Genomic DNA, 25,314 nt, shown 5'->3' on the forward strand with positions numbered 1-25,314 from the left:
GTAAACAAACGGAAGGTACACGATCGGTGGGTATACAATCGGTGGTAAGTGGGTGGTAGGTAAATGATCGCTGGGTAAATTATCGGTAGGTGAGCGATCGTTGGGTAAGTAACTGGTGGGTAGATGATCAGTGGGTTGGTCACTAGACGATGAGGGTAAGCGATCGTCAAGTACATAATTGGTGGGTAGACGATCAGAGGAAGGATATGGGAAGGCTAGGCTGTCTGTAGAGGTATTAGCTAGTGATAGGGTGTGGGTTGTTCTAACAGTTGGTGAGAGTGAGGTTGTGGATGTAGAGGGCATGGAGTCACTGTGCAGTGTGACCTGACTGAGGGGCAGCTAGGAAACCAAGTGGATGAAAACTGCTTGCTTGGCTGGTCTGCAAGCTGGAGGAGACACCTGACAAGGAAAGTCCGTTTCATCAAACACAACATGCCGAGAGATGAATAACCTGCCACTGGGGTTGAGGCATTTTTAGCCTTTATGATTCACAGCCGGACCGAGATAGATGCACTTCTCTGTGCGATAGCTCAACTTATGTGAATTGTACGGTCTCAAGCAGGGGAAACATGCATACCTAAATATTCGAAGCTCCTTGAACCTAAGCCTCTTTTTGAACATCACTTCCATTGGAGACTGTCCATTTAGATAGGGGTAGGAAGGCCATTAATCAGTAGAGTTGAGTATAAGAATGCATCCCACCAATGATGTAAGGGAAGATGTGCTTGTGCTAGTAGGGTTAGCCCTGTCTCAACTATGTGTCTGTGCTTCCTCTCAGCCCTTCCATTTTGTGCTGACGTATATGGACAGGTGTATCTGGAAGCAATGCCAAGCTGATGACAGACTTTGCGTATTTTGACAAATTCACGCCATTATCTGACTGTAGGAACTTGATCAGTGTATTGAACTGAGTTTGTACCATGGTTAGAAAGTGTTGAAAAGCTGCCAGTGTGTCACTTTTTAACCTCAGAGGATAGATCCATGTGTACCTACTGTGATCATCAACAAAGATAGCATAATATTTGTACCCATCTATTGACAAGAGAGGAGCTGGACCCCATAAATCAGTGTGTATAAGTTCAAAGGTTGCAGATGCTCTTGAATTAGAGTTAGGGAAGGCTAAAGAATGCGATTTTCCATAGCTACAAGAATCACAAAAGTTAAGCTCTTCATTAGATAACATAGGGAGATTACAACTTTTGATAATAAACTCTAGTGTTTTTTACGAAGGATGACCAATCCTTCTATGCCATGTAATCTTAGACACCCTATGCTTCGAAGATATGCCAAAAGCAGACAAATCTTTATTCTTGTGCACTGGTTGCGATGCTGACTTCGAGTTGATTTTTACACCCTCTAATTGATACAGTCCATCTTTAAGCATTCCCTTCATTACCGTTTGTCCCGTACCCTTGTCCTTAACAAGATAGTAATCTGTATGAAATTCAATAAACACGTTATTGTCTTTTGTTAGCTTAGATATACTGACCAAATTTTTTACTATGGCAGGCACACATAACATATCATTCAATTTCAAATTGCAGGCATCACTAGACAGACATGCAGTTCCAACATGAGAAATTTCTAGAGTATTACCATTAGCTACAACGACTGCTTCAGTACATGAGTATTCAGTCGGATTGCCAAGATTGTTGAAGTTTGAGGTAACATGATTGGAGGCACCACTGTCAGCATACCAATTTGCATCAGTCATGTTTTCTTGTCTTGTCAGAAAAAGGGTTACTCCCATAAGCAGAGGCTAAGGCTATTGGGTGAGGTTGTATGTTTTTGGTCTGATTGTTGGAGAAGGGTTGTCCCTTGTTTTGTGTGTTTTTGTGTACTCATTATTATGTTATATTATATAAAGTTTAGGATTATGCATTTTGCATTCGTATTATGTCATGTTGAATTCGATAATTTTGTATTTATATTATATTGTGTTATGCATTTTGTATCTCTATTCTCTATTATGTTATGTTTTACCCTTATTATTATTATTATTATTATTTAAGAAATCCTTATTATATTATGATATGTCTAATGATTTTTATGTTCTTATTATACTATACAAGTTTAATGTTATAATTTTTAATTCATTTAGGTTCGAAATCTAACATGGAAGGTGAAGGTCAAGTTCAAGATTCAACAAGACGAGCTCATAGTACATGTGCCCATTGCATCGAAATTTCAAGGAATAAAAATGGCACAATATATAGATATTATGGTCATGTCAATAAAAGTGGAGGAATTACAAGATTTAAGTATCATCTTGCTGGATAGGACCCCAAAAAAATGTGAAGAAATGTCTTAATGTTCCACCAGAAGTTAAGACAAAGATGTAGTTGAGCATTCAAAGCAAAGATAAGACAAAGACTAAGAAGAATGAGATAATTGAAAATATATGTGAAAAACTGCATGGAAACCTTGGTCGTCAAACAAACTTTTCTTTCGAATCAGATTCTGATGACGATGTGTATATGTATCCAACAGATGTTCATGTTGATGAATGATGTATGTATCGAGAAGCTCTTCATGCATCAAAAGCTTTCAAATGGGAACATGAACAAGAAGGGTGGGTGCATAAAGGTAAAGGGATCAAAGAAGCGTCATATGGATTCTTTAAGCATTCAAAGAGCTCCAAAGAGCAACTACTCTACAGATCAGAACACGTTTGACAAAAAAAATGTCAAAGATATGTTGACCAAATATTCACTTGGGAGTATGATGGGCAAATTCATTTCCAAGTATTTTATACACAATAATGTAGCTCCCTCACAGACTGACTTAAGATTATCGGTGCACAACAAGCAGGTATGTGAATTTGTCGTCTTATCTTATACGAGTTTATATTGGTTATAAACTTTACTTTTTGTTAATATTATTTGATAAAATAACTCAATCTAGGAAAAATCTATTTAGAATTTGGATACTTAAGTTGACTGTAAGAGAACATCTCTAATGAAGTTTACCTAGGAGTTCTGTTATAGTTATTGAGTTTGTTTTTTTTTTTTTTTTTTTTTTAAATTTATACTAAATTAGTATATTACTATTTTAGGACTTGAGATTAAAATACCTACCTCCTACGAGATCAAATCAAATATTTGGAGAAAGAGTACAAAGAATTGTGAGAGTATGCTAATGGGTTGAAAGAATTATGAAAAACATATGAGTGCTGCGATGGTTGGACTGTTCCAACCCAACTTTCAATCATTAACTTCATGGTTTATAGTAGGGGTAGTACTTGTTTTTTGAAATCTGTTGATGCATCAAACAAAATAAAAGACTACCGTAACATATACGACCTTCTGAAAGATGTTATCAGTGATGTGGGTAGAGAGAATGTGGTTCCGGTGGTGATTGATAATGGGTCTGCATTTGTTAAAGTGGGCAAAAAACTCATGCAACGTTTTAATCTTTACTAGACACCTTGTGCAACACATTGTATCGATCTTACGTTTGAAGATATATGTAAGCACGAAGTTGTAGAAGAAGTGATTAGGAATGCTTGGTCCATCACAGATTTTATTTATAATCATGGTTGACTGCTCGCTAAGAAGAGAGAAGTTTGTCGAGGTGACATAGTTAGACTTGGTGCCACGAGATTTGCAACAAATTACATAGCCCTAGATAGTTTACTTAAGAATAAAGCAGGTCTAAAACAATTGTTTACAGTAATTTTTGGTTCGAGCATAAGATGAGCAGAACACTTCGTGGTAAAGAAATAGAATCAAGTATTCTCAATAATAATTTTCGGGATTCGATTCATAATGTGGTTAACATATATGAACCAGTGTATGTTGTTCTTAGAATTGTTGACGTCGAAGTAGTTCCTAGCATGTAAGATATTTTTGCCAATAGTTATTTGCAGTTTTACCTCTCATCTTTCGTTCACTAATATTTCTTTCTTTTTTTTTTTTTTTCATACATGATAGCGCAATATTTAAATCCGAGATATCAATATAAACCTGAAGTGAAGAACAACTCATCTTTAATTGATGTTGTCCACCAAGTATTAATATAAATCCGAAATATCCACCGATATCTAAATATCCGTCAATATATCCGTAAATTTGAGTTACCGATATCTATACTGATAACGTTGTTTTCGTCCTTGACTACAAGACAACTAGTTTTATGATTTATAAATATAATATCAAACACATTTTAAACAATTATTTAAATTAAAATTTAATTTTTAAATTTTCTACTAAACACATATGAAAACATCAATCCTGTTTAATTGAATCCCTTCTTTCTAAATTTCTATTTTTAGAGTTAAATATCAACCGCCATATCGAAATTTGAGGGATTCGGGAGGCTCCTCTTCCATAATGCCTGAACCATTAGCGGCCAAATATTCACGGATGGTTGTCCTACGATCTCCAAGGAAAGTGTGATGCAAAAAGTTGTTGTAAGCTTTGTCACCCAAATTTTTTGCAGCTAAAATACTAGAGAAAAATATCAGTTTAGGCTGTGAAGTTGATATGAACAGATTATGAACAAAGTTGACAAACATATGCCATGTCCCAATTTTTCGATCAGAAGCAAAATTTCATCAATTAGTGATCAAATATATTAAAATGTAAATGATAAAAGGGTTAAAAAGAGAAATAAGTGTGTGAGGTATTTAGACCCTCCTTCTCTTTAGATTTCTCAAAAGTTCAAATTGATCATTCAGAGGCTTTTTATAGAAGTCAGAAGCTAAAATATTTGTGAAGTTAATATGTTTGTGTGGTAAGAAATTTGTATTTGGGGTATAGAGTTGGATAGCTAGGAATTCCATGTTTGGGTAGAGTTATTAAGTTTGGTAAGGGTATTCAAGTGACTCGACAACCCAAATAACTCAGACTATCTAACATAAATTGTATGGGTTAGGTTTGGTTAATTTTGTTTTTGGGTTGAGTTGAATTTTCTCTATATTTTTGTTGGGTTGGATTGAGTCTTGGGTTGATTTTTTTTTTTTTTTTGGATTACCTTAACCCAACTTGAATAACATATGTATTAATAAAAAATATATATATTTCTTTTAAAATTGATGAATTTGTGAAAAAAAATTTTAGGCATCTTTGTCTTCGTTTAAAGTTTACAATAAATATTATAGATATTTGATATTTAACATTTGAGTTTTATTTGATTTTAGTTATTAAACATGTGTTTGTAGATAAATTTAAATATTTTACAAAAGAAGAAACAATAACTCGACGACCCAACCCAAAAAGGTTGGATTGAAAACCCTGTTCAAGTCATTTGGATTGCCAACTCGATCAATCTAAACTTTCAGGTTGGTCCAAAAAAACCCCACAATTCAACTCATGTACACCCAAAATATTTGGTGCAATTTTTTTATAATCATAAAAATATGATTTTCTAGTAATTATTTTTGTTTGCTTCTTTTTTTTATTTAATTCTTTACTTGCACACATATTTTCTTAAAATTTTTAACAATCAATTGAGATGTCAACTTACAATTTTTACATATATTTTATAATTTTTTACATGATAATAATCATGATAAGACCTTTGTTATAACCTACTTTTCACTAAATTATTAATTTTTTAGATTAATATAATGTTTTATCTTTTTGTATTTCATAAATTTGAAGATTTTGTTTATCTTTATGATTGTAGATGTGATAAAAGGAGAATCACTATCATTTTTCGTTTATACAATAATATGGGCAAATGACTTCAATAAATATATGTTTATACTTTTGAAATTTTACCTTGGTGTAAATGTATTTTGAATACATTAAAACTTTGTAGATTCAATAATTCGAGTTACGATAATGTTTCGAAAACACTTAGAAAAAGTCCACGATATAATTCTTTTAATATTATTATATGTGATATTGGTTGTAGTGAACAACCAAATTATAAGATAATTTCACATTAGTGAAATGTATAAGTATAATATGCGCAAAAAAAAAAAAAATAAATAAATAAAAGGTTATCAAGGGGTTTATGACTTTATATGACATCTTATGTAAAATTGTGGGTTGGGGTTTATTATGCATATATATTAGAGTTGAGAATGCGACTAAATTCTCACATCAACTAGATAAGAAGATGATTGTAAGTATATATATATGGGAACATAAATATCTCCAATGATTCGAGGTCTTTTGAGTAAAACCAAAAGTAAAATCATGAGAATTTATGTCCCAATATTAAATTACTATGTAAGACAATTATTAAATACTATGAACTAATAATTTTTATTTTGTATTTAAAAACATTTTCACCAGTCAAGTTTTTTGGTTGTTTTTTAGTATATGATTGGTTGAGTTGGTTGATAGAGTTAATAGTTGAAGATGCTCAATGGAGTTAGTCATTGGAGGTGATTATTGAAGTTAGCTTATGGAGATGGTAGTTGCACAAAGTTGGACATTGGAGGTGGTCACTAGAGTTGATGCTAAATGTGGTATTTATCGGAGGTAGTTGTGCGAAGGTGGTCCTTGTCAGAGTTAGTTTATCGGATGTGGTCATCAAAGCATGTCACTGGGGTTGCCAACAGTTGTTGCCAAAGGTGGTATCCGATGATGATTGCCATCAAAGTTGGTCATAGAAGGAAATCAACGAATAGAATCATTGAAAATGTTAGAGGGGAGAGAGTAAAAGAGGGAAAAATGAAGTTACTCGATAAATTTACAAACTTCAATACTCTAACTTTCCTCACTAATTACTGATATATCCTTATTAACATTTTTATTAGGACTCAAACAATATTAAACATTACCTTATTTCTAAGCTTCATACTGAATCTTATTTCTATCATAAAAAAATTTAAGTTTAAAGATGCAGAAGATGTATTGCAAAATTACTTACCAGTGTCGAAGATAGGTGCGACAAGGTAAGATATCATCTCTCCAGATCTTATCAACATTATAACGACCATAATACTGAATAAAAATTTCCTTATTTCCTGGTATTAATAGAAATGAGCTTGCATTTAGTAAGAATTCTTATTTGGAGTATCATTTTCTTTTGGTCTCAATTTATAGGCTTTTCTACCCTGAATTCCACAATCATTCATCAATATTTTGGTTTAACTAAGAGTACCTTTGCATTTCACTTGGAAAAACTCTTCATCAGTGGATCGAGAACAAAGCACCTGTAATGTAAATTTAAAATACCAATCAATCATTGCTATAAAATACGACTATTAGATAATACAAATCTATTTCAAAATGAATTAGTAATGAGAGGAGTAGCCTATATGGTTTATGTAGAAATGGAGTATCGAATAAATTGATTACTGTGTCCTAGAATAACCAGGACCTTGAAAGCAAATTACGGTACGACTTTAGTATGAAATCGTTTTTTGCCGGTTACTTTCCAAGATTAACACAAGACCCTTCTCTGACGGACTCGTTGGAGAAAGATTGAAATCGAATGAAAACTTTATTCAAACTAGAAGAATGAAAAAAAAAAAAAGAGAAAGGCAATACGAACGAAATGCTCCCTCTCGAAGAACTCAAAAAACCACATTTTTAAGAATCTAATATTAGACGTTTTCTAGATATACAAAAATAAATTAATAAACGTTTTCAGATCTGAATTAAATAAAGAAAAATGTTTTAAGTTAAAATTAAATTAGAAAACGATTTTAAACCTAAATTAGAAAAAAAATACATGTTCAAATATGGAAATTAAATTCTTGCAAATCTTTAAACTAATTTTATAAATATTTCGAGGTCTTCTGACGTGGAATGTGATTAATTTTCAACAGATTGCACAATCATCTACCATTACATACCGCTGGTTTATGATATAGCTTTCCATCTAGTGTTTCAGGAAGAACCTACATCAAATACACAATCTCAAATGATATCATAAAAAAAATTAATGGTATGATTGAAAGTGAATTTGAAAGGGTTACAATCACTTTTAAACATATTTTTCATCATTCAAAATCAATTTCATATTTAATTTTACATCTTTAAATGTAATTTTTAAATTATTAAAATCGATTTAAAAAGAATAAAAGTACGACAAAATCATTTTAACTATTTTAAAATCACTTTCAAACTTAAATCTGAAACAAACCGTTAAAAGAAAACTTAACTGCCTTGAAGAAGAGGTCATCTTAGAAAAAAGAAAGAAAAAACCTCTCCAAACATAACCTAAAGGATTTCATCATAAATGAGATAATGGATAGTAAGCAGAGACTTACAGCTAGAAATCGAAACGCAAACTCTCTCTGTATAAACGCTGGAATCTGACAACATTTTGCAGTATACACGAGATTTAGTAATTATTCCTGATCTTCAAATCAAGGTTTAGTTCTGTTAATGTTACCTCAGACTTCTTAATCTCGAAAACCGTAATGATGATAGTTTCTCCTTCACAGGGCTCCGCAAATAAGCTTGAAATCTCCTGATATTCAGACGTATGGCCAAATTCCTTTGGTTAGAAGAGAAATCACACTTAAAAACCGAAAAAAAATGGAAGAGGAAGAACAGATACCATCTCTTATCAAAAAATTTCTCTGTGTTCAATCGTATATACTACAGTAAAAGAGTAAGAACAGAGTCTCAAATTAAAGAAAATGAAAACCTTGGTTTCAGATTTAGCAATGCCGTGCTCAAAGAATATAGGAGCTATAGTACCGAAAACGCATCTGAAATTGTTCAATCTCGCAACTCTAAAGTTGATCAGATCAGGAAAAGTACTTCGCGCACTCCTCTCTGAATCGACAGAAAGTGAAATCAAACACACGAATCGCTTACAAGATACAACACAAAATCAACCATCATGATTTCGAATCGATCATTTTATAATTAGTGCAATCGTACATACCAGAGAGGAGAGATCCAAAGCCACAAACGGAAATATAATCGCCGTCGGAGAAGATTGCTTCAAAATCGGACTCATCTCGCAGTTCTTTCGGTTCTGCTTCATTCAAAATCGGACTCATCTCGCAGTTCCTTCGGATTGGGATGCGATGCGAAGGAAAGTGGCTTAGAGAGAGAAGGAAGAGGAATTGGAGAGCGAATTGATCTGTCACTGTCCGTGCGAATCAGAAACTCAAACAATGGCGTAAATGTTCTGTGCTTGTGCAGTGATTTGTGATTTGTTAAATAGCCAATAGTTGTTGTCCAGGAGGATGATGATACGTTTTAAGTCCTATTTTGGTACATGAACTTTAAAACTTATTTTATTTTCGTCTTTAAATTTTTACAAATGTTCATTTTAGTCCTTAAATTTCTAAAATGTATTTATTTTGGTCTTCTCTATTAAAATTATGTTTACATTTTAAAGATGAAATTCGTTTAAAGATAAAATTGCATCTAGCATGGATTGAATATCAACCATCAACATGTCAAAATAGTAAACAGCGAAAATTTTGGACGCAAAAGGATGTTTGAGATCACCTATAGAAAATCATCACCCAATTCAAAATTGAAACCTTAGATTTTTTAGCATGACTAACTTATTTGGCAACCTAGTCATCCAAAAATAGAAACTATCTTACCATTATGTTTGAGACTAAACAAAATCTTAATAGTGAGGACTAAAGTAAGTATTTTTTAAAAGTTCAATGACTAGAGTGGACGTTTTTTAAAGTTCTGAGACTAGAATAGAACAATATTCAAAGTTCAGAGACCAAAATAGGATTTAAACTTAATAATAATAATAATAATAATAATCCATTTTGGTTCTATCCTATTACTTCGAAATGTTTATTTTGATTCTTATACTTTTAATATTATTTCATGTTGGTACATGTACTTTTAAAATGCTTATTTTAATACTTAAATTTTAAAAAAGTGACCATTTTTGTTCGCTATCCCACTTTCTTCTATTAAAAAAGGTGGGTTGCCCTTACTCAAAAAGCTAAATTTGGGGGCTCCTCTTTATATATTATATAAGCCCTCAAATAGGTAATTTTGAAAGGCGAACTCAGAAACTTTCTAGGAGTTGGTTTTGGCTTGCCTCTTTTTATATTAACCAAAATCGAAAATACAAAGATCAAAAGTGAATATTTTGAAAATAAATAGACCAAAATGAATATTTTAAAAGTATATAGATAATAAAAATAAAAAATACCTGAATTAAATAAGTATTAAAAAAAATAAAAATAACTATTGCTCAGCAGATTATTATTATTATTTTATTAAATAGCCAATAGGTGATAAGATAATAAAATAATAAAATAAGCTATCTCAAAAAAAATAGAATAAGTCATTATTGCTCAGAAGATTATTATTATTATATTAAATAGCCAATAGATTTGGTCTATTTATGCACATTTTTCAAAAAGAAAAAATAAAATAATAAGAGAATAAAAAAGTAATTAAATAGTAGCCACTAGGATAATAATTAAAAAAGTAATAAAATAAAGTTTAAGAATTCATTTTGGGCTCACAAAATATACATTCGGTCTTTAAATGAAGATGTTATTTTAAATAAATAAAAAAAAAACCTTAAGTCAACATGAAGCATATGTTATCAACCTTAAAGTTGGAGGTTTTGATTCTTCATACCTCTTTATATGGTAAAATTGAATTAATATTGTACTTTTTAAAATTAATCAATCAAATATTGTAGTTTCAAAACTATTTAGAGAAATATGATAGTTTTTTTTATTTGACTTGTGCAATTTTTTTCCTTAAATTTCTGTATGTCGAGACTTCAACACTCGACAAATGTTGGATTTTTTTTTTAAAGAAAATTGTACGTTGAGTGTTGAAGTCTCGACCACCTTTTTTTTTTTTTTTCAAATCACGCTGTTATTCCTTTTTCTTTCGAACATTGTTATTCTTTTACCTTGTTTAAGGTACTCTATGCAATTATATTTCTTAATAAGTCTCGATCACCTTTGAAAATATTAAAATGTTCATATTAATACAACAATTTAATGTTAAGTTTTATGTCCCAAAACTCGCAGTTTGTAAAGTTAAACATATTCTGTTATCAATAAAAGATGTTATTGACATTTATTCAATAAAGTTACTGTTGAATATATAAATTGCACCTGTAAAGACTAAATCCAATAAACTAAGATCCATGACCATTACATGAATATTGAACTTTACCTGAAGACATAAAGGTGGATCAAAGTTCGAGTAAATAGCCAAAACGGCCTATAGTATATGAATAAGGTTGGGTATGAAGGAACTCATTTACAGAGAACCTTTGAGCGGAAGCGGATCGTCCAAATTCCATTTTGATTGAACACAAACATTTACAGTCAACAATAACAGATTATGCATAAAACTTAAATTACAGCATGCTATGGAATTAAAAACAAAAATTAGAAACTATACCTTTAAAGAATCGTTCTTCAAGTTAATCCCTCGATCGTACTTGTTCACGAACGCATCAACAAGTCACGAACTCTCCTCAAACACTAGCAAACAGCAACGCGATCCTCGAACCAAAAGGGACACTACCATTTAGTGATCTTGGTATTCTCGGTGTGAGAATCCAGGAGTGGTGGGCTCTGACTAATTTTGGTTAGAGAGGAGTTTTGAGTTAGAGGAGGAAGACGATCGAGAAGGAAACAAGGCTGTCGTGTAGACCATCAAGTCTATCGCATAGACTATATTCATTTATCCCAATTTTTGCGACAAAACTAAATAACTACCCACTAAGAGTGGTTAGAGAGAAAAAGGATAATTATTAAATAATTAATAAATTATAAATAAATATGATAACCAACTTATCATGTTATATTTATAACCTATAGTTTTAATATTGCATCATATACAATATACAAACCACAATTTTTTTCTCTATTTTATGGCATTTAATATAAATCATATTTATATTAAATTTAATAACTATGAATCTTATTCATAGAAAATATATTTGAATCATATTCAAATATTAGTTCCTCCAATTAAACTATAATGCATCATATACATTATATCAATTGTATCATATATAATTGAATTACTTTAATTATATCAAATATAATTTAATTCCCTCTTATTAATTTACATTTCAAATTAACCCAAAAACTAATTCACAACTTAAATCCATTGAGTTACCAAGGGGACCTTGGATCTGTAGCTTGAAGCTCCACCGGTACGTGAATAACAGATTAAACTCTTTAATCATATTATCCACCATCCGTTAATTATCTGGTACTCCACTAAAGACCGTCAGCTGCACTCTTTGTACTACAAATATATTTCTATGTCCATTGGATATAACCAATCAATAGTATGATGACCCTTTACAAATCGCTTGTAAGTATAGTTGGGTCAAATTACCATTTTGCCCCTGTAGTTACATCTAACTTCTTAAGTACCACTGATCCCTCTAATGAACAATATATCATAGTCCCACTATGACTAAACCTCTCTCTAACCAAGAGAGAGTGTGACGCCATATCATTCAAGACCTAGAATCAGACCTTAAAGGACCAATTTATCTACTTACCCCTGCTTCAGGGAATAAGTGAATTCCATCTCATGTAGTTGAGTTCCCAACATCCCAATCAGACGAATCCCCAAAATGGTAGGCTTATTGAGTTGGCGATCTGGCCACTTTCACCCATGCAAATCAAAGGACCGCTCTCATAGGCAGGAGTTCACAACTCAATCAGGATTAAGGTCATGTTACCTATGGTCATCCTAGTGAAATGAAAGTTTCAATTACGAACGACATTATATAACGAGACTAAACATTTCGTGATCCGGTCTTATACAAACTCCTTTGTATAGAATATCCTCGCTCGCATGTCTAATACATGAATGATCAGGATTAAATCACTTATAGCACTTTACAACAATTATAACACCTACAAAGCGGGCCATACTTGTAGTGTCACCAGGATAAGACACCTAGCCTTATCCATATACTACAGACCATTTAGGTAATCACTTAAACACGATCTACCTGTATATCTCCATATACATGTTTAAGTTACAACGATAACCATGGATGTTATTTTATTGGTTTATGGTTAATGCAACTAAAATATCATATATTTCATAGATAGAAGTGAATAAAATATCATATATTATTAATCATAGAAAATGTTTGTTCATACATGGTTTACAAACTATGGGACCCTACGAGATTTAGGGCATCAACCCCAACATGGTACCTTATTCTAGTAACATTATTGAATGCGACCTGCTTTGTAGGTAGTATAAACGATATGATCCTAAATCGTCCATGTGGAGACATGAGAAGTGGGGGCGTCCTATGCAATGAGTTTTCATAAGATCAGACCAAGAAATAAGTCACTCTTACTTTATAACGTTATTTAATGTTTAAGACTGATTGTTTCAAATAGATGACCTAAGTAACTCGACCTTAATCCTAAGCTAACTATGAACTCCTGTTTATGCGGGATTATCCTTAGATTTGCATAAGTGATGGTTGGGTAAATAGCATTAGCTCAATAAACCTCTCATTTCAGGGGTAAGACCGAGTAGATAGCTAAGGACATAGGGTGCAAGATGGAATTCGCACCTACCTGATTTAGGGATAGTAGAAAGGTTGTTCTATTAAGTACTAAATCCAGGTCTTGAATAAAGGGCCCCACCCTTTCATTGGCTTGAGAAGGGCTTGGTTTAGTGATTGGATCACAAACTAATTATTCATTAGAGGATCAGTGGGACTTAAGGAGCAAGAGGTAATTTCGGGGATAAAACAACATTTGACTCAACCATTATTACGAACAATTTACGAAAGGTCGACTTACTAGTTATGGTTAAATCAAGTGGACAGAAATATATCTATAGTGAGAAGAGTGCAACTACTAAGCTATAGTGGTGTGTCTCGGTAGTTAACGAATATTGATTAATTCGATTTAAAGAGTTTAGCCAATTAATCTCAAATCGTTGGAGCTCATGATCTGTAGGTCCATAAGGCTCATCTACTAGCTCGTAAATTGTTTATTAGTATATTGAGTGAATTTGAAGCGTTCAAATTTACTTTAGGAATTCAATTTGAAGTGTTCAAATTTTAAATTAGGGTTTGAATTTGAATTGTTCAATTTCAACCACGGTAGCACCTAGTGTGGTCAGAACCAATTGTATTCAGGTCACAAAGCTTACACTCATTCACATTGGTTCATCCAGCTATGCCTCAAGCCTTTTGCTCTTCTAACATAAAAAGTGGTCGACCATTCGTCAACGCTCAGGAATCCGCTTGACATCTCAACGGCGAGATTGGATACCCACATCTGATCGAAGTTAGGGTATGAATAATTTTATTCGATATAATTAAATGTTTAATTTATCGAAGTTAAATGAAATTAGAGAGTTTACAATATTTTAATGTTGGTTTAAATATTAAGTTACATGCATAGGATTCATTTATGAATTAGGTATTTGATTAATTTAATATTTGATATTAAATTATTATTTAATTAATTAAAATCAAATTAATTTTCAATTTTTAATTCAATTTTAGAAATTGATTTAATTTTGAATTAAATAAAAAATATAATTGAAAATATAATTGTGTTAGTGGGGAAATCCATCTTACAAGGTGGATTCATCTCCATAACAACACCTAGCCCACTTAATTGTTCCAATTGAAGTGTCAATGGGATACCTCCTTTAGTGGCGGAATGTATATGATACATAAAAGCTCAAATTTTTCCAGATTCGAGGGGGTGAATGCTGGAATTTTGGAAATTCTGCACAATTCTCTCTCCTTCTCAAACCCTCTCCTTTACCTCACTTAATTCCCATCAATACTGAGTTCCACCATTTAAATCTAAATTGGGGAATAGTAGAAAATACTCCCTTGGTGGTTCACTACTTATTTGAAGGTCAAATTCGTGGAGAGCAACTCAGATTTGGAGAATTCTTCAAAGGTATATGTTCTCGAAACCCTTCTATTTTGTAAATCAGTTTTGCATGCTTTTAGAACTCAAATTAAGTGTAATTAGAGTGCTTATCGATTCTAATTACTTCTGTTGCATGCCCATACTTTCCATCATTTAATGTATCTCATTCATTTAATAATAATAATAAAAAATCAATGTGTCACACAAAGCGGACGTCGTTGATTTCGAGCTAGTTGTCGTCGTCGACTTTGAACTTGAGGTTACTTTGGTTTCTCTTGATGTTGCTCTGATACCTCTGTAGGCGCTTCATAGTATAAATATTCATTATGATCTCCATGGCTACACCCATGTCCATGCAGGTATGAAGACGATGGACTAGCCTCTAAATCATAATATCATTAACCAAATGCTGACATCGTCATCATCATTAGACTAACATAACCAGTCTGGCCCTATATCTAAGTCATAGGAGGAAATTTTTCCATATCATGGGCGACCTCATCAAACTCATCTTCTTCTACTCGAGCAGGTCCCCTATGTCTAGGAACTGGTGGAGGAGTAATAGGTATATCATATATATAATGTATCTCCTCTATATAGGTCTCGTTGTTACTACATATAGCAAGAACTTGGTTTTGATCATTTGCAACATCACTGAGGCTACTGTTGTTCGATCTCTAAGAATTATAAACGATTAGAAAAATTTTAAAATAAAATAAAATTAGAAATAATTAAATAATATTTATTTATGTACCAGATGACCCACAGCTGCTCCGGATGAGTAACGACCTTGTAATATTATTGTACCAATCGATGTAATTTTGAGTATCATCTCTATCAAATTGTCCAAAAGAAACCCCCATTGCAATAAACCTTACACGATAATGCCACCACATTACCAAATGTGCAACTTTTTCAGACCAATCTCCAGTTCTTAGGTCGATGTCATGCAGTAGAGGTTCAGTAATACAAGGTGATGGGACATTCTGTTGGAAATCAAATTGTCTTATTACCCTGTTAGGAAGATGACATTCACCAATGTAAAAACATAAAAGAGGACTTATTGTCCACCATATATTTTGACCGTTTGTACAGAAATTAGGCAAAGTGTCTATGACAACTTCATAAGACTCCCAAATAATCTGAAACATAAAATATTATATTAAAAACAAATACGTTAAAAATTTGTATAAAAAGTTCAATTTGGTTCAATATTCATGTACATGATCAGGTTGAAGTAGATCAAACATGTATCTGTACTAACAAACTACTTGTGTAGTTGTCCTAGTCACACAAAATTTGTCTCTCCACCTATATTGTTAAATTAAAATTTTAGATTTTAAATTAACTAGATCAGTCATATAAAATAATTTGTTAAATTAAATTGAATTAAAATAATATACCAAGAACCGTAAGCTCGTCCAGCTAATTGAGCGTCATTTACATGTTGGAGCAATGAAACCATTGTTGGAAACCGTACCTAAGCCCATAATTGCAAAAATATCAGAGGCCCAACGATTTCACGAACTTCAGGTTTTGTTGCTTTGCATAGCTGTCTATACAGCTATGCCAAATATGCTCTACCCCAAGAATACCGTCCCGCATCATAGAGGTTAGCTAACAATAGCAAGAACATCAAGTGAACGAAATGACTTGATTTGTCAGAAAACAGACTTCCACCCATCATCTGTATTATATATGCTCGCGTATATCTTAGGACGGCTTCCTTGTCTACATCATCGACAAGCTCATGAAATTGTGTCCCTAACTATGTCAAACTTCTCGATCATTTAATTTTATCGGTGGGTGGGGTCACACCGAGTAACAGTTGATAAATATTCAACTAGTCATCATGCATTACTCTGGAAACTGGCTCGCCGTCAACAGGTAATCCGAACAACACTTCTATGTCCTGTAGGGTGGGGTGGGAAGTGCAATGAACAACTGCCTCTCAAAATTTAGATATCTCGCCAGTGGTATGATCTTCCCATACAATTGATGATCGATGAATCAATTGATCATACAGAACATCAGGATCAATCGATTCTAGATTCAAAGTCATGATCCAAAAGAAAAAAAATTATTTATTTCTCGAGTAAAACATAAAAATAATGTAGAGCTTCATAAATTATAATAATAATAAAAAATAACTACACAATAAAAATAATATTTACAAGTTAAAATATTAATAATAAAAATCCCTAACTGTCTGGAGCTTGTCTTTGTAACAAATGACACTTCCTTCAATTATGACCTAACTGATAGGAACAAAATTTATAATTCTTTTTAAAAAAATTAAAATTTAATAGAGTAAATATACAAATCTCACAATTTGATGGACGAATGTGGAGAAGAAGAGGATTTAGTAACAATTTTTTGAAGAAAAAGAAGGAAAAAGATGATCTTGTTAGGGTTGATGCCCTAAAGTCTCGTTTCCTGTAGTTTGTAAATAGTTTATACGAACGCTTGTGTTTTATAATATATGATATTTACTTCACATCTTGTATTTTGCTCAGTTGTATGTTTTATTTGCTTTACCACAAACCAATAAACATAAAATCTCTGGTTATCTGTATGTGACTCAAGCATGTATGTGGTGACATACAAGTGGATTATGTCTTGAGTGATAACCAAAATGGTCTATAGTATATGGATATAGGAGGGAAACCTTATCCTGGTAACGCTATGGACGCGACCCACTTTGTGGAATGGTCACAAGTGTTGTGACTTGTCACAAATGGTCTGATCCTGATCATTCGTGTTGGGGACATACGAGCGAGGGCGTCCTATATAAAGAGTTTGTATAAGACCTGACCACGAAGTGTTAACGTCTCGTTATATAACATCGTTCATGACAGAGACTTCACTTCACTAGGATGACCATAGGTAACATGATCTCAATCCTGAGTGAGTTGGGAACTCCTACCATTGAGGGTGGTTCTTTGATTTGTATGGGTACGAGTGGCCAGGTCGCCGATTCAAACCTACCATTTTGGGGATTCGTTTGATTTGGGAGCTGGGAACTCAGCTACACAAGATGGAATTCACTCCTTCCCCGAGGTAGGGGTAAGTAGATAGATAGCTCCCTTAAGGGCTGATTCTGGGGCTTGAAGGATGTGGCGCCACACACCTTCTCTTGGCCCAAGAGGTGTTCACACATAGTTGGACTATGTTGTATTGTTCATGAGAGGAATCAGTGGTACTTAAGGAGTGAGATGTAACTACAGCGGCAAAACAGTAATTTGGCCCAGCTATAGTTACGAGCATCTGTGAAGGGTCATCGTACTCATGATTGGTTATATCCAATGGACACATAAATATATATGTGGTAAGAAGAGTTCAGCTGTTACTTTATTGGAATGCCTGACAGTTAACGGATGATGGATCTCGTGGCTAAAGAGTTTAGTCAGCTATTCACGGTTAAAGAGGTAATAGGACGGTTAAAGAGGTAATAGGACGACGTCTCTTCTATTTTCATAATGGATAAGTAAGTTGAAAATCACTTTGAGACTCTTAAATAGCTCACGATATGTTAAGCATTGGATGCGCGGACATTGTGTTGAAGAGTGTCATCGCTTACTTATACAATAGTGCTGAGCGATTGTTTAACGATTACATCCGCGCGTGCTATTTACTAAACGACCGTTTACCTTTTCCTAAGTGATTGTTTAACGCCCGATATTTATTAAACAATCGTATAGACGATCACTTAGCTTTTCTTACACGACCGTTTAGACGATCGCTTACCTTTTCCTACACGATCGTATACTTCACCTAAACGCTCAAGCATTTTTGTCTATACGATAAGCGAGCCTATCTCCTACTTGCTTGATCGTTGTATACGATCTCCCTTCCTCCTTCCCTCTACCAAATCCAAACAAAGCCCACCCTTTGGATTCTCACTCTAATAATACTGAGGGCTTTGAGTGATGGTGTTGTCCTCGTTTCTTTCTGTTCATGTGGAGACTGTTCGAGGTAGACGATTAGGTTTTGTTGAGCGATTGCTTACCGTCTCAGCAAAAACGAGGTTTGTTGTGAAGAATAAGTCTACAACTGGTATAATCTCTCGATCTCTTATTTATTGGTCCTTTGAGCATGTCAATAATTTAGCATTATGAATGTGTATTAGTATGCTTGAATGTATATGTGGAAATTTTATGACAATGAATTGGAAAGATCTACTTTTGCTCATAGGTACTCTTGAATAAGAGTTCCTTCACACTCCACTAAAGATATATTGTGTCCATTTTAACCAATCAACAGTGCGACAACCCTTCACAGATCGCTCGTAAGTACAGCTCAGCCAATAACCGTTATGCCCCTGTAGTTACATCTAACTCCTTAAGTACCACTGATCTCTCTAATGAACATAAATTATAGTCTTACTATGACTGAGTCCTCTCTTCCAAAGTGAAGTTGTGGCCACTATGTTCAAGCCTCGGAATTAGCCCTTAAGAGAACAATTAATCTACTTACCCCTGCTTCAGGGAAGAAGTGAATTCCATCTTGTGTAACTGAGTTCCTAGCTCCCAAATAAGACAAGTCCCCAAAAAGGTAGGCAGGTTGAGTTGGCAATCTGGCTACTCTCACCTATACTAATCAAAGAACCGCCCTCAAAGGCAGGAATTCCCAAAACACTCAGGATTGAGGTCATGTCACCTATGGTCGTTTAGGTGAGATGTAAGTCTCTAGTATCAACTGCGTTATATACAGAGACGAATCATCTCGTGGTCCGATCTTATACAAACTCTTTGTATAGGACACCCCCGCTCGCATGTCTCCACATGAATGGTAAGGATCTACCATATATAGTAGTTCACAATACTTACAAACCTCTACAATGCGGGTCGTATCCGTAGTGTCACCAGGATCAGGTATCCCACCTTAATCCTTATACTACAAACCTATTTAGGTTATCACTTAAGGCATGATCCACTTGTATATCTCATATACATGCTTAAGTTTACATACAATAACCATGGAGCTTTGTTTATTGGATATGAGTAAATGCCAGAATGAAATAACTCATATTTATTCAAAACAATGTGTATATATTAAAAACAACGAGACTCTGGGAGAATTAGGACATCAATCCTAATAATTCCCTACTAATAATCATTACGTTTGTATAGAAAAAAGACGCTTGCAACAAGAACGCCGATCTAAGAATAAGTACAATCATCGAATTTCAATTAAAGGTTATGCTAACCTTGTTGAGGAGATGGTAAGAATTTAGTATATGTTCTCACGATTCCTAAATTTATTACAATATCTAATTTTTTTTCTTCATTTGAATGTAGAAGAAAGTATCATCAAACGAAAGTGATTTCGATCGAGCTAAACTATGGAAGAAGGCTCGAGTTAATAAGAAAGGAGAATACGACAAAGAAGATGTTTAAGAAGTCGTCAATCGAATAGTAAGACAAGTATTAAATTTACATGAAGTATATGACATATAGCTTGATTATATTAAAGATAAGTATTAAATTTACATGAAGTATATGACATATAGCTTAATTATATTAAATTCCATTTCTTTTTAGGATGAGATCTCAAAGAATAATACAGATTCATTGTGCCACAAACATCACTCTCCCAATGATATCTTAACACAAGCTTTGGGTACTCAATAAAAGCACGGGCGTGTGCATGAGGTTGGTGGTTTTGTTACTCCAACGGCTTACTTTCATACAGTGAAGCGAAAGTCAAAACATGGGAATGATGAAAACAAGAAAATTGTATGTGAGAATGAAACACTTTGTCAACGTGCTAGGAATTAGAAGCTCGTCTTCAAATTTCATCTTCTACAGCATTTTCTGGACATGGAAGTTGCTCCAAGCAATTTTTAACAGATCAGATCGAATCTCAAGATAAACAAAAAGACAACATGAAGATTGCATATGAAAGAAAAAAAAAACAGAAAGAGAAGATTAAGGTGGAGGAGATTAAGTCTCTAGAGAAACGAAGAGACAAGATAAAGATGAATGTAAATTGCAACGCAAAAGATTTGAAAATGTTTAAGGTAAGTGGCACTAATAAAATCAATTAAGTTTTCTGCTTTATATACTTTTGTTGTTATGATTTTACTGCATTAGGAGAAATATTCAATGGAAATGATTAAGAAAAAAAGAAGTTAATGACTCAACATCGGTTCTTCCTGTATCTTTATATCCATTCTTAGATATGCTGAGAAGGTGATGGCAAAAGAGCCTAGTATTTCTTTACAACTTTCAGTTGGACTTTTTGGCATCAGCCGAAAGAGTTGTGTCCTGCGAGAGGACATAATTAACTTTTGTAACATGTATGAAGTCAAGAGAATGACTTTGGTGGCTTACATGGCATAAGTAATGTTATTACTTTTGTAAACTTCAGTTCTGACGTTTCTTTCCAATTTTGGTCATCTATATTTATGTTATAAATCTTTTGTAGATACTTGCACTCATCTTTTATTGATTCAAAGGAAAGTTCACAATACACTATGGTAGATCCATCTCTCATTTCCTCTAGACATAACTCTCAGGAAGTTAAAACTCGAAACCTATGTAATAGACTGATGTTCTCAAAAGAAAACCAATTAGTTCTTGCTCCTTTTAATCCTGGGTGAGTTAAAACACGTTTTGTTTTTATCAATTTCCATTAGCATTAAAAATACTAATTATATTTTATTAACTAGTGATCATTGGGCACTACTTGCTATAAATGCATACGATGATACTGTGTACTACCTAGACTCAATAAAGACAACATCACAGGCAGGTGAACGATATATAACTGACACGTAAGTTAACTTTTTTTATTTGTAGTGTTTGTTTTAAAGTTTACTTTCTCTTATAATAATTTGTGGTTATTTCTTGACAAATAGGGCAATTGGGATGTTTCAGTCTCAAAAGAATATTAAAAAAAAAGCTGGAAACAAACCTTATGGAGAACAGTAAAGGCAAGTATAAATTAACAATGACTACTTATTCATCATATGTGTAAGGATTACTTCATTCTTTTTTACTGGTTTTTTCTCTATAGTGTCCTTTACAAGTTGGGAGCATCGAATGTGGATACTACGTCATGAGGTATATGAGCGATATTGTGACTAAAAGAAGCATTGTCATCTCAGATTTGGTATGCTATCGTTATTTTGACATTTCAAATAGCACAGAGAAAAATAGAATCCATTATATTATTTGGCTTTTATGTTTATAGATTGATACAAGGAAACCGTACTCACAAATCGAGTTAGATGAGGTGCGGATAGAGTTGGCTGATTTTTTAGGTTGCTACATGTGATCGTGGTAGGTCATTTTGGATGTGTTTGTTCCGGCTGATCAATTTATGGATTTACTTCATATCCATATAGGTGTAAATATGTTTTGGTATTGTTCAAATATGCACCCGAGGGGGGGAGAGGGGGTGGGATAGTTTTGGATTGATACATGTGTGGGTAGATAGATGGTTTTGTTGATAGAAGTTTTGGAAATATATTTTTTAAAATTGTTCATATTGGGTTGACTGTTAGAATTATGTTCCTTATATTGTTTTGGAAGTGTCCGTATGAGTTGACAGTTAGAATTATATTCCTTAGGTTGTATATATTGACAATGTTAAAGAAGTTAAGTTTTTATAAAAAAAATATATTGGTGGTTTTTTGTTGATATATAAGTTTGTCAATGTGTGTATATTGTTTATTTGATTGATGAATGTATGTCATATATATACCAAATGTGGTTGTTAGATCTAAATACATGAGCAAACGTCAACATTGTAGATTTTCCTAAAAAAATCACAAGCAAATTTCTTGACCATTTTTAAATGTCAAGTTCACAAAATCTCTTGACGTTTTTTCCTTGTCAAGAATGCCCATATTCTTGACATTTCAAAAATGTCAAATGTCTGTGTTTCTTGACGTTTTTTAAATGTCAAGTTCACAAAATTTCTTGACGTTTTTTCCTTGTCAAGAATGCCCATATTCTTGACATTTCAAATATGTCAAGTGTCTGTGTTTCTTGACTTTTCTAAATGTCAAGTGTCATTTTTCTTGTCATTTTTAAAAAGTCATGAAACACTATTTCTGTAGTAGTGAGAACAAGTTCCTCGACATTGGTTCAATCTTTCATTCACGAGTTATAAATATACTTTATAGCCTCGTGTCGAACAGAAGATGACGGTTGCCCAAATATATCCTATAATGACACCATAATTTCATGGGCTGTGAACATGGCTTCATGTTTCTTGTTGAGCACATTGGATGTGCTCGCTAAGATATAGGCCCTTGACTTTTCATTCTCCCTTACCCACCTATCATAAGCATCCCGAACGCTTTGGTTTGCAGTCGAATTGGGAATAAGAGGACATTCCTCCGTTAACACAAACCTCAGATCATCAACTACTAATATTGTGTTTAAATTTGACTTCCAGTTGGAACAACCCTCTCCATTAAATTTGTCAGAAGTTAGAAGTTTTATTATTGGTTTGACATGCTGAAAAAATTAAACAAATTCTATTAATAATGTGCATCTAAATCCAATTTTAGCAAAAAAAAACTAATAAAGTTCTCATATATCTTTATTTATTTCCAATGATACTATAGTGAGTTAGAATAAGTGCTACCTGATGATGTCAAATACTTATTCACTAAAGCAAGACATTCTTGACTAAATACTGTCTCCAGAATATCTCATATTCTAACAGTCATTTAGCTATCGTCTTTCGATCAAGAACTTACTTAGTAATTCTATAAGTGTGGCCTGTCATTTTCAGATATGATAGAATGGTATGAACATGCCCCCAAATTTGAAGACAATGTACAAGATGGAACTATAAGACAATATTCATTTATGAAACTTGAGCTGTTCTAAATCCTATGTTACAACCTTCTGAAGCGATCGCCGCTGTTAACGACTAGCTAGTGCCACCTAAAAACGACAGCAGACACAACATAGGAATCTCACGGTTCAAACTAATGGAGGAGACCGTAGGATACATTGACACGTTTCCTTCACCCACTTACTATGAAATACTTCCCTCATTCACTTTGTTATTGACTCATGCAAACACTTTTCGAATGAAGCAGTCAAGATAAAATCAACACAAAGTCGAGCATGGATCTCACGGTGTGAACTCTTGAGAACGTGAGAGCTAAAAACGATATATCGTATATATGTTAATACCACTGAAGAGTTCTAAAAGTTTGGGTATTCTATAACTTAGGTTTATTACGGCTAATTTTAAACAACCTAAGTCTATATGTTTATTATCCAAGTATAACGTTTATATTTGGATTTAACCTACGATATTAAAACTGATTTTAAACCTCACACCGCTCACACAATACTCATAAAACCGGTTATCAATTCTCATTATTTCAGTCATAATCCCCATGTAGGAGGTGTTATGTAAAGCGTCAACTTAAATACTCTCAACCTTAGACAGGATTGTGAACTAATTGAGTTTGTAACCAAATTTTATAAGATAACGACCTATTTTAACTATTAAAACAAGTTACTAACCTAAGTGAGCATGCTTTTTATCTTTATTATGGATTTTAATGTCTAATTTAATTTTATAACAACTTACAAAAATAGACATGTTAAACATCCATAACATGCATAAAAGGCATTCAATATTTAACATAACCTTTATATTAAAACAATTGAAACCCTATAAATGCATACTATACATTATAACAATTTTATAACATACTTCAATACACGTAACATGCTTCCTATGGTGGGATTTTAATTCTACATGGCATACTTTATACACATACAAGATTTATTTAATTATAACATACATCAGATGCATAAATAATTAAACACAAAACTGATATGGTTTTGGTTTTGGCATTTCCAAGCAAACAAAGGCCTAGATATTACATAAATCAGAAAAATCGGCTTCAAAGACCTTCTGGACCGCTTGAACCACCTTGAATCGGGAAAAACCCATCGAGTATTAGCAAGCAATGAATACCATCGAGCATACCACTCAGCATCGAGTATGCTAGTGTGCATTGAGTATGACATCAAGCATCATCGAACATCAATTATTTCACAATATACCGTCGAGTAGATGCCATCGACCATCAAGTAAGGCATCATGTATCGAGCAGTGAGTATTTCATGAAATATCATCGAGTGAACGAATCGAGTATCATCAAGTATGGCATCGTGCATCGAGTATTTCATGAAATATCATCGAGTAAACGCATCAAGCACCATCGAGTATGGCATCGTGCATCGAGTATTTCATGAAATACCATTGAGTATTCCATCAAGCATCGAGTATTTGACAGTGATTTGAATTCCCAGTTCCTGTTACTTGACCTTCTTCACTTCTTTCTTCAATTACATCCTAATTGCAATTCTAATGATTTCAAACGAATTACAGACACTTAAACACACATTAAGACTCATCAAATAAGAGTCAATTACAAGAGTTACAACATAATTGAAAAGATTTAAATGCTAAAACACTGAAAACCCATATCAGTTCACCATTTTCGTACAATTTATGAAGAACACTGTTGTGACATAAACTATATAATGATGCAAGAAAGGTTCAAGTCC

General features: G+C 33.3%; 1 protein-coding gene and 2 pseudogenes across 1 annotated transcript; 2 read left to right on the top strand and 1 right to left on the bottom strand.

Moving 5' to 3' along the window:
- The first annotated feature begins 2,724 nt into the window (after positions 1-2,724).
- LOC150032161 (uncharacterized) lies at positions 2,725-3,841 on the top strand (annotated as a pseudogene).
- Positions 3,842-4,059: 218 nt separating this feature from the next.
- LOC120092647 (uncharacterized) lies at positions 4,060-9,093 on the bottom strand. The gene is made up of 8 exons (XM_039050793.2): positions 8,800-9,093; positions 8,557-8,687; positions 8,299-8,376; positions 8,174-8,218; positions 7,757-7,801; positions 7,060-7,111; positions 6,826-6,922; positions 4,060-4,448 (listed from the first exon to the last, which is right to left on the bottom strand). The coding sequence occupies exons 1-8, from the start codon at positions 8,915-8,917 to the stop codon at positions 4,283-4,285; spliced, it is 732 nt and encodes a 243-aa protein (XP_038906721.1). The 5' UTR covers positions 8,918-9,093; the 3' UTR covers positions 4,060-4,282.
- A 9,594-nt stretch (positions 9,094-18,687) lies between these two features.
- LOC150032162 (uncharacterized) lies at positions 18,688-22,039 on the top strand (annotated as a pseudogene).
- Positions 22,040-25,314: the final 3,275 nt, after the last annotated feature.

This window comes from Benincasa hispida, chromosome 12 (assembly GCF_027475165.1).
Source record: "Benincasa hispida cultivar pf3 chromosome 12, pf3_genome.v1.1, whole genome shotgun sequence".
NCBI classification, from domain to species: domain Eukaryota; kingdom Viridiplantae; phylum Streptophyta; class Magnoliopsida; order Cucurbitales; family Cucurbitaceae; genus Benincasa; species Benincasa hispida.